The sequence below is a fragment of the Engraulis encrasicolus genome, chromosome 16, assembly GCF_034702125.1.
Source record: "Engraulis encrasicolus isolate BLACKSEA-1 chromosome 16, IST_EnEncr_1.0, whole genome shotgun sequence".
Taxonomy (NCBI): domain Eukaryota; kingdom Metazoa; phylum Chordata; class Actinopteri; order Clupeiformes; family Engraulidae; genus Engraulis; species Engraulis encrasicolus.
Genome location: NC_085872.1, coordinates 16343971 through 16355150, shown reverse-complemented (window position 1 = coordinate 16355150; position 11180 = coordinate 16343971). Strand labels below are relative to the sequence as shown.

General features: G+C 41.7%; 1 protein-coding gene and 1 pseudogene across 1 annotated transcript; one reads left to right on the top strand and one right to left on the bottom strand.

Moving 5' to 3' along the window:
- Nucleotides 1-3163: 3163 nt before the first annotated feature.
- rabgap1l2 (RAB GTPase activating protein 1-like 2) lies at nt 3164-6176 on the top strand. The gene is made up of 8 exons (XM_063220230.1): nt 3164-3350; nt 3649-3696; nt 4178-4288; nt 4532-4636; nt 4736-4819; nt 4917-4988; nt 5318-5524; nt 5635-6176. The coding sequence occupies exons 1-8, from the start codon at nt 3240-3242 to the stop codon at nt 5863-5865; spliced, it is 969 nt and encodes a 322-aa protein (XP_063076300.1). The 5' UTR covers nt 3164-3239; the 3' UTR covers nt 5866-6176.
- Nucleotides 6177-6782: 606 nt separating this feature from the next.
- On the bottom strand, nt 6783-10227 carry LOC134466331 (interferon-induced protein 44-like; annotated as a pseudogene).
- Nucleotides 10228-11180: the final 953 nt, after the last annotated feature.

Here is an 11180-nt window from a genome sequence, read left to right as displayed (position 1 = left end):
GTCACTTGCAGCGTTGACAGGACAAGCTAGTGGGCTAATGTTTACATCATGCCTTTAAGTCCAGTTAGCAGTGTAGATTTTCCCATCCCATCCCATCTCCCTTTCAGCAGGACCTATAAAGACTCTGTGGTGCCCCCCAAGCACTACACCACGCACAATACTTGTTAGATTTGTGTCATGTGGTGACGGTGACCCTGACTGACTGTAAATGGCTGGTGCCCCTGGGCCCTGTGCCACTGGCCTTTATGGGTAATCCAGCCCTGCCCTTCAGAGAGAGCCACTATCAACCTAGTTAATAGTGATTTACAGTCATCAGTAGAGGAACTGGTACCATTCTCTAAACAGCTTCTGAGTAGCATGATGGAGTTTGATGGGAGTTTATTAAACAGACGAGGCCCAAAGTTACTCAATGAAGATAGCCTAGTAAACCAGCACCACCCGCTGGACGGCAAAATGTTTTGCCTGCGACTCGAGTGTTCTGGCCTCGGACGGTCGAACATTTTGAACACATTGCCCTGAATCTGGCAAACCAATCACAACACAGATATTTGTTTTGAATCAAAGCGGGTGGGGTTTTGAGGGAGTGACGACGAAGTGTGCAACGCTGGGAAAGCACATCAACGAGAAAGATGGCGCTGATGGCACTTTCTCACAATGTTTGCTGACCTCTTAAGTCATTTACAGTAAATTCAGGTCTACAGTATTTTACAATGTTAAATATTAGCTAAGCCTTTGTAAAGAAAGGTTTTCCAAACCTTCCATACATTTTAGATGTATTTTTGTGCTACACTGAGACAAATACAAATATCTTAATTTCTGTCATTACATTCCTATGTATAAGCATTTAAAATATATCATATTTTGGTCAATCCTTAATTCACCACATCAAAGTATCATGAATATTAGCAAAGCATAATTCTTTTATGTACAGTAAGTATGAAAACATTCATTGTGCAATGATATAAATTCCTAAATAAATATCAAATCAATCAAAATCAATCTGAACAGTTTGTAAAAAAAAAAAAAAAAAAAAAAAACAATTCCCCAGACTCTTGTAATCAAATACACATTGACAGGGTGTGTGTGCTTCAGGTCTGCATTCTTTCGCTTGCAAGGTTTCATTTTGTAGCTTTTGCAGGTCATTGTGTGGTGGTACCTGTGGAACCTGTTTAAAATCCTATTCAGAACCAGCGCATACTCTACTCAGCAGCTTGGGTGTTCAAAAGCACACTGCACCCATTAGGGCACAAAAGACCTGAAATGTGACATCTCCCCGAGGGACATTGATCAAATATCTGGCGTTGTTGTTGTGTGTATGGTACTTTCTGGCAAAGGAAAGGATTTTCTTTGAATGCACCTTTGTCACCGCATTAAACACTAATACTGTCTAAACCAGTTTGCTTTAGCTTCACTTAGTCTTAAGGTGTTTTTTAAGATCAACAGAGGCTATGTCAATAATGCATCTTTTCACCTTGGTGTGAGTTTTGAATAAGGGCTTTAGCAAAAGTAAAGAGGTACAATAGGCCAAGCATGATCATTACTGCCCTGCTTCCTTTTAATTAAATCAAGACGTTTCCAAAAATAACATTTCGAAAATGTCATTGCTTCGTCAACTTGGGTCATGAAGTTAAATACATTTACAACCCATTTTGTTGAGATTTTGAGATGTTGGCTCCCTGACTATTTTAATAGGGACAATGCATTTATGAATTCACATTTGGTAACCGTAACAGGCTTTATAATCACATTTAGTCAAATAGAAGGATGGTCTTTACATAGGCCTATAGTTTCCCTTGCTTTTCAAGGACATTGAATTCTGCATCCGTCCAGCCAGTAGAATGACCAAAGAGGAAAACTACTTAGTGTTGCTATAGACTAAGAAATAACTATTGAGACCAAACTCATGAATTACAATGACCAGAAACCTCATACTCACACTCAGGGCTGCTGACAGCTTTGGCCGGGCCTGGCAAAAGTCGTTTGAAAAGGTCCCCCAGCCCAAAGCATACAATGTAATAAGGACCCCAACTCTGGACCCCCACTCTCCCTGGCCCAGGACAACAATCTATCTATATGTCTATCTGTCTATCTGTTTATCTATCTGTCCGTCTGTCTGGCTGTCTGTCTGTCTGCCGACCTCCATTTGTTGCTCTACTTTTCTGTCAAAATGCCACATCTGCCATTTGAATAAACCTTGCAATATTCCTCAGCTCTGTTGTAACACGTATCACTTCAGCCCCTCTCTATTGCTCGTCAGCCAGCTTTATCAGGTGTTTGAGTCAGACGTGTTTTCGACTGGCTGGGTTCCATCACTGGCCTTTTTTATCATCAATATGCACGGCGGGCCGGGCCGACACACCCACTAATGTTTATGGGGCCAATAAAACCACTGACCTTCAAACAGTACATGCAGGCTAACAACACCAGGTATGCCGTGTCTCTTATTTGTTGCTGTCCCTTTGTTTGTTTCTCTTGTTTGCAAGAGTCATGTAGTTCATACTCTGCTTGGCAAAGAGAGAGAGGAGAAGAGAGGGGAGGATAGGGATTACTTATGGATTGAGTTAAGCAGTTTAAAGGGCACAGGAATTTATTGGCACCTGCTTCCCTCACTGGGCTTATACAGTCTATCTGTCGGGGCACCCTGCCACTATGCAGGGAAGGACATTATTTTGTCAAATACTGAAAGGAGGAATATCAAATAGGGGTATGTTGACTTAGGCTTCATCAACACTGTCAATGATTTTGACATACAAATCTTTGTAATTATTGATGTCAGTTGTGTAATAGCTGCAGTTCAAAAAGAGAGTTTTTCAGTTTCAGTCATGTGCACATACATATTACACAAAAGATATACAAAGCTACAAAAAGAGGAGCCAATTCAAAAACAAACAAACAAACAAACAAACAATTGCTGCTGTTGTAAGGGGAGGGAGTTTTAAAAACCTTGCTACCACCCACCTGCATGTGAACAACCACAAAGGTGATTAAAGCCTGTTCTCTCATCAGGTGTACAACCTATTTCTACCGCACATGTAAACAGAAGGGGGACAGGACAGGAGCAGTGGGTGTGAGTGAGCAGCAGCATTCAACAGTATAGTCCCTCCCCCTCCTTTGCTGTAAAAGAAGTTGTCGTGTGACAGTGTGTGAGAAGAGCCACCTGCTTAACCTGTTGACAAGTTTTTTTCCTCCTATTTCAACCCAACTACTACAGTAAGTCAGTACTGTGTCACACCGCAAACATGATGGAAGAAGTGTCTATCTCTGTGGCATATAATGCCCACGTCATAGACCAGATGTCTGAGGAGGAAATCTTGGCCAGTCTCGTAGCAGAATCTTTACCTAAGCAACCGGTGAGTCCAGCATTATACACCAATATGGTACATGGCTAATGTCTGTCTGTCAGTCGTGTTAAGTTATGCTATTCAGAAGTTCTAGGCACTGGCAATACTTAGTGTTTTTAGTGGCTTTGGCTCCTGATGAAAGTGAAAAAAAAATAGTCTTTAAAATTGTTTAAAATGCAAGATTTAGATAAAGATAGAAAAAACTTCAGCAGGACAGTAGAGAGTAAAACAGAAGAGTCAGTCCTACTGTAGTACTTGTAGTACTGAAACTGCATTACAAACGTTGACTTAAACAATCTCTTCGCAGGTCCCCTCTAAGAAACTAAGGCAGGAAGACCCCCTTGACAGATACCAGGTGAGCATTTCCATCCGACCCCCCTTCCCTCATCCCTGCCGTCCACCCCCATCAGTCCTGACTGAGTATCATCCCCCCCCCTCCCATCCCCGTCCCCACCCCCACCCCAAACTCACCCTTCAAGCACAGTTAGGCACTCCACTCTCACCCAGAGTCAGCTGCATCTGAAAGGCAATGGAAACCTTGTGCCAACAATGCATTTGCTCTAGTCTAAATACTTTCGGTGTCAATGCGCACACTTTTTTTTGCTATGAACTCATCTGGCCTAGTGCATACCGTCCTGATAGTGGAACACTTAAATACCTGTGGAAAATATGTTACAATAATACTATTACACTGACACAGGCTTTAATGATACATCATAATTTGGTCATTGTCCTTGTGGTAAAAGTAAATGCATCAATGGGCATGTAAGTCACTTGTAGATGTTGTGACAGGATAGTTCCCAACTGGGAATTTTTTTTCTTTTTGTTCTAAACAGCAGGAGAACCTGCGTCTTCAGGAAACGAGTCTTCGCCTGGAGCAGGAGAATGATCATCTGGCCCACAAACTTGTCACCAGCAAAATAGCCCTGCGGAATGCCTTAGACCAGGTCACTTGAGACAGATATTGCATTTACAGGCACATATTAATACGAACGGAAGAGTTTCAGCAATGTAACTTAAGGCTCTTTTCCACTGCAGGTTTTCTGGTAGGCTTACAGCTGTACCCAATTGAAAAGCAAAATATGGCGGCCGAGTCGCACTGTGTCGAGCTGTAAGCCCACCAGAAAACCAAGAAAAAGAGCCTTATGTCTTTCTTTTGTCAATAACACTTCTGCAACATTGTACTGCAGACTGAGGACAAGGTTGACGAGTTGACACAAGAGCTTTTGAGAACCAGGCACGATCTGGAGGTGACAGCAGAGGAGAAACGGGAGACGGTGGAGGAGACCAACCAGGTACAGTAACACTCACCCCAATGGCCTATTATTGTCACACAGTTACCTTGTTTACCGTAGTAAGTTATGAGGGCATGACATGGTCATCTCATTTTGCAGCTGAAGGAGCTTTTCAAAAAAGAGCTGGACAAAGCACGAGCAGACATTGCCAGGTCACACAACATCATAGCAGATTACAAGCAGGTACAGTGTAAAGTTTTTTTTTTCCAAATAGTTATATAGGTTACAATCATCAATCTGCATGGGATGAAATTATAAATTTCCTCATCCTCATCTTCAGATATGTTCTCAACTGAATGAAAGACTTGAGCGGCAGGAAACGGAAAACAATGAGGAGTTGGCTTTAATTAAGGTACGTCTAATTTGCACTTCTGCTACTCAACCCCATTTTACCTGTGTCTAGTGAAGGGAGGCACATACAGTACCACACACAAGAGCAAGAGACAGGACAAAATATGCTATTTCAACGATTATATGACATTTGAGTTTTTCTTTTATTTCAGACACTTTTACATGTCTGAAGTAAAAGAAAAACTCAAATGTGATTTAAACAGACATAACGTTATACATATATTTCAATGATTATAATCTGGAGTATACTGTCTACATAAAATGTACTAAGAACCAAAAGTAATCTAACAATGTGATGTACGTAAATAATCTCCTGTGTTCTTATCATAGAGCAAAGTATTGGAATGTGAAAGGTGTTGCAAGCACGTCAATATGGATGGTACACTTGAGAAGGAGCCAGAGGACTCCAGTAGTTTGACAAGGCCCTCATCCTCGTCTAGCAAAGAAAGAGACATGCTCCAAGTCCAGGTCCAAGAGCTGGAGAGAGAGCTGGCCCAGACGAAGCTGCAAATGGTAGAAGCCAAGTGCAGGATACAGGCAAGCACTGCTTCATGTTGTTGCGCTACATTTTCAATATTAAAGAAAATAATATGTGTTTTATTCAGGTAATGGCTTTGTTTTAATGTGAGATTTTGGACAACCAACAGGAACTGGAACACCAAAATGGATCGCTGAAGATGGACCTGCAGACAGCCAAGCACAGCTGGTTGAGAAAGACCCTTGGCTCCCTAAAGATGACAGGCGGTGGCACGGAGCCCCCTGTGCCCAGAGACGAGATCCTGGCACCGGTACCGATCAGCAACTCCCGCTCCGGGTGGGTGACCGCCAGGAGGCTCACATTAGCAGCGCTGAGAGAGAAGAAGAGGGCTCAGCTATGAGGCCATCATGCACCAACAGTGTTGCCAGATGGAAAATGCTGAATTATCATTTTTGGGGGCTTTTTGGAAGGAAATTATCGTATAAGCCCAAATTGTTGCTTCAAGGCAACTAAATGAACTGAAGGACACCTCTGAAATTATCGTACGTCATGTTTTTTTTGATCGTACAGAGGTCAAAATGGACAAAATTATGGTTCAAATACGATAATTATCGTACATCTGGCAACACTGTGCACCAAAGACAAGAACTTTGTACCGACTCAGCAAAAGGGCTTCACTGCTGCACTTCAGAGGGGTATGGTCAGTGCACATGCAGGGATTCCTCTTCAGTGGTACCTAGGAGGACTGCTGCTGTGTGAAGATGGAGAGACTGCATTGAATATTCGCTGTCTCTTACTTTCAATAGTGGCTGTTTAACAGGAGTATGGACTATGCAANTTTTGCATGCAATTTTTGCAATTTTTGCCACGGTGAACCTGGTGGTGAGGCCTTGTTTCAAAGTAGTCATGAGTGTTGGAGAAATTTGTTGTAGAACATTGTTGTAGAACATTGTTCAATATTGTTACCTACTCAATCTTGTTTTTACTTTTTATGAGCCAATGTTTCTCTGTTCACGTGCAATATTTATTTTCCATTGATTAAGAAATAAAGTAATTTTCAGTTTTACTCAACAACCTAAAGCAAAAAGGGAGTGACACCAAAAGCTGTTTTTTATTTATTAGTATGATTAAAATCAGTATGTTAATCAGCATTTTCCTCTAGTACTTGTCAATGGAGTATAATAAGGCATTTCATTTAAAAGAGAGAAAGGGTGTGTTGTGTTCCTAGTTGCTTGCAGTTTATAAAACAGTAGGCTACACAAATGAAACTTCTAGTTGATCCATTGATTGTAGAATAGAACTTTATTCTACAGAACTCTATTCTTCAACCGATGACTCTTGGGGGAAATTGTCAAAGTAGCCTTCTGTCACCCGCAGCATCTTCAGCAAAGCGTTAAGCAGCAGAATATCAGTGTGTGGGTCTAGATCAAGTTCATCACTGTAGTTTTTCACAGGAATGACTGCGGTCATGGACACTCCAAGCTGGGCAGCCACCTCACGCATCTAGAACAATTCAGTTATAAACCAGAGGGCTGTTAGATGACAGTACCACGAAACGCATAAAATACAACAAGATGGGCTAAAACATAAAACAACAAGCATAGCTTAGTTCTAAGACATAGGCTACACACTTCTGGTAAAGCCTGGGATGACCTGAACAAGTCAAAACTGTCTGGACAGAATTGAAGAAGTCAGAACTGACAAACAAATGCTGTTCGTTTTAATCCTGTAATATGTTCTCAGACTCTGTATGGCTTACAGTACGTAATATAATAGGAAAATAAGGAAATATTTATGTCTATTTTGACGACCCTAAATCTGATGAAGTCTGATGCTGTGTAATGAACAAATCGTAAAAGGCTGTCTTGCATAATGGTTTGAACATGTTTTACTCAGTGTCTACCAACTGCGCATGGAATTGGCCTACATGTCACTACTCACTGTTCTCTCAACATTACAGCTCTGGTACAGATTTTTCAGGTCCTCTTTGATCAAAGGGCAAGCCTCATCCACCTTTGTCATGAGCACAAGTTGAGGAACACCTGTAACACAGGAGATACACCATCAGTGCATTCTTCTTTTTCAAAAGACCTCATAATATACGATGAGCATTCAACACAGCACACTTGAGTAGGGGAGCCAGGGGGTGGGGGTGGGGGGCAAAGGGGGTCAGTTGTCCTGGGCCCAGGGAAAAAGAAGACCCATAATTTGGTCCTTAATACATTGAGTGCCATTACATACAGTTCAGTATCCCAAATATGATCGGGATATTGAGTATCCCGAATTTGCGTTTGAACAATACCTTTTTATGTGCTTATTATACCGGATAAGCTCTTATTCTGAACTTTGAGAAATCAGGATATGCTAGGTGGAGTATTCCGACAGAGGTCGGGATACTGGCGCATGTAAACACCCTATCCCAGATAGAGAGGCTTCCCATAGAACGCTGTTGCTGGTATCCAGGCTACGCACATTTGAAGAGAGTTATAACGGCCAAGAATGTAGACCGAAATATAATGCTCCGTGCTCATATAAACACCTTATGCTGAATATGATCATAACCGGGATATCCCTCATATTCGGGATACTGAACTGCAGATAAACACACTCATTATATGTATTATGTGTTACTCTACTCTACTCTACTCTACTACTGGCCCGGGGGCCCTTTTAGTTGCTTTTGCCCCAGGCCTGGCCAAAGCTCTCAGCGGCTCTGCATTTAGGTATAGATTTGCAGTGCCATCTAGTGGTGTCTTCAAGAATAAGTTTTCTGTATGTAGGCCTATTCTCAGTTTATCACTGACCCAGCTGGTTGGCCTTCTTGCGCAAAGCAGAAAATTTTTCCATCATGCTGTCTGGAAGAAGTTTGAATTTGGATGTGTCAATCACAAAGGTCACACAGTGGATCTTATCCTTCAGTGTCACAGACTTGCGGTAACCAGGAGTCTCTTCTTGAATAGGCATTGTTGGGTTAAACTGTAACAATAACAAACAAACATTTGTGATTGCAATTACACCACACCGCAGTCATATGTTGTACAAGTACACATTTCAAAATGGACTCAATGCATAGCCCTTAGCACATGCTCAGGGTACCACTGCAGCACTACTTGCAATCCTTCGAACACAGGTCACTGGCTTACTTCACCATTACCTATAGCCTACCTCTTGAAACTAAATAGCACATCATATCAAGATCACAACATATTTAGAGTATGTAAAACATACAAAAAAAGGAGGAAAACATACCTGATAGCGGTCAGGGACATTTCCCTTCACAACTCCAATGAAGTCATCAATATTCAATCCTGAATTTAATCCGTCCTCCATGCCCATTGTATCACACAGGACAATTGGCACAGGATTTCCTCCACTGCCTCCACTGATGGAATAGGTGCGATACTGGTAACAAAAAACATCGGGTCAATCAGCAACACTCTTCTTAGGAACATGATAGAAATTACAGTCGGAACATGATATGCCCATGCTAAACTATATGTTAAACAGTGTAGGCTATGTTTAAAATCCCTTTGAGCAGTACCATCACACATATGCTATAATTGTGCCAAGCTTTTGAGTTCTCATTATGATGTTAGAATAACTTCTTAACAGAGATTCATGGGAGCTGTAGAGTGTTCAAAAGAAATTCTAGAAGAACTTGGAAAAATCCTTACTCCTCAAAGGGTTAAGTACCTGTGTGGTCAGGCTGGTTCCTGCAGTGCCAGTGTTGGCCTGAGTTGACACATAGCCCTTGAAGACTGAACACACAGAGTTGAAGAAGCTCGACTTCCCAGCCCCAACTTGGCCAACGAGCAGCACTCGAGCCTGGCCCACTGAACTGATGACAGGCTTCCACTTTGTGATTGTCTCCATTAGGCCTTTTCTTTCTCTAAAGCAAACACATAATCACAGTCCATAATGCTCATGGCTGGCAGTCTTACTGTATATGACATGGTCTAGGTCTAGGACAATGAAAGCAAACATAAGTATAAAATGAATGACTGTGCTGCATGGTGTCAACTATCAGCACTGAAACAGTATCTCTGGTTATTGTAAACAAATTAAGTAGATTTTGTGAATGGTCCTTGTTTTTTAGATATATGCTGACGTACTCTGGATTCCACTGGACGTTCCTCCAAGGCCTTGGCAGTAGAGCACTGCCCTCTGGAAAGACATGGCAATACAAAAAAAATCACATTGGAGACATCTAATACATGCAGCAATATTGGCTATAAACAGTACAAACAACATGTAACCATCCTCCTCACCTTCAACTCTGTAAACCTCACATTCAATCAGCTGTAAATTATTTCCATGCATCTTTATTGGATCAAATTTGAAAAAATTGCCAGGATTGCTATGGACAGTGGCTGCATTGTTGTGGAGAAATATCAAAGATCCAAAATTTGGACCAGTGTTTCCATCGTTGTAGGAAGGTTGGCCAGGTTGACTTGTGATACGATAAGCACTTGGGTTCTGCTCCTTTACATCAAAGCTGAACAAAAAAGCATTTTCATCAATGATATTTTGACCCGTTTGTGCGTAATTTTTACTGATGTATGCTCCAAAAATAAAGCCTGAGTTATTGTATGCAACAGGTAGGACCTTGACTGGTGCACTTAGATACAAATGAAGTATATGGATAGCCATGGATGCTAGCTTTGTACAGCAGGCTGAGTCTGGCATGACCAAACATGGCACAGATCCTCTTCTCTTGCGCTTTTGTCAGTCTTGATGTGACAGCACTCATGTTGGTCCTTGATGATCTAGAAGATAAAAATTCAATGGTTGTAATATTGCTTTGATATAGTCTACTGTCCATCCTCAAGACATTCTGCATTACATTACACTTCACAGACTAATTACTTTATAGGTGCAGTCCCAAATCGGAGCACTTTGACTTCGATGCATTTATATCTTCACTCCAAGTCCTCTTGCACGAAGGGAAAGGGGGACGGAGGAAGGGGGGAACTAGGAGTGAAGATATCAATGTGTCGAAGTTGAAGTGCTCCGAGTTACTATACCTTTCATTACAGTGCCATTTCTTTATCTAGATACAGTATATAACATCGCCACGTTTCATATGGTGTAACTACTTATGGATTGGTTAACTACTCTTGCAAGAGTGTTTAAATATAGCCTTGGCGAGCCACTGTTGACTCCGTCAAACAGTCCGGCAAAAGCCAAGAGGAACCCGTCTCCGGAGGGTGGGAGGGTCTGATCTTTTTATTGGAGTTCCGATTTCAAATGATGTAAAACCCATATTTTGCTTTATTAGCGTGACTGTTACGTTATAGCGTTGCAAAAGCATACAAATAACAAAACGGAAGTGTGGATATAGTTACCTTAACCAATCAGTAACGGATTTTGCGGGTGGGTTCTGCGTCACAACTCTCAACTGTTTCTGATTGGCTAAACACTGAGAGAACCGAGCTCGAGGCTTTTGCCAGACGATGTGCGGAGCCAAAATCTTTGGGTTGAGCACATAGGATGGCTTAGTCGGGCTAGTTTAAATAGGGAACACATGGAACAATTTGGTCACTTCTAACTTCAGCACCCAATGTAACGAGTTAGGGCCGCGTCCGAAGACGAGACATGCCGGGATGAACTCCTCTCAGGCCAGAGAAGAACATACTTTATCATTGAAACATAGTGGATTGTTCCTTTAATGATATCATCGAAAGCGTCAACAACTTTATAGTTCCTTCAGTTCAT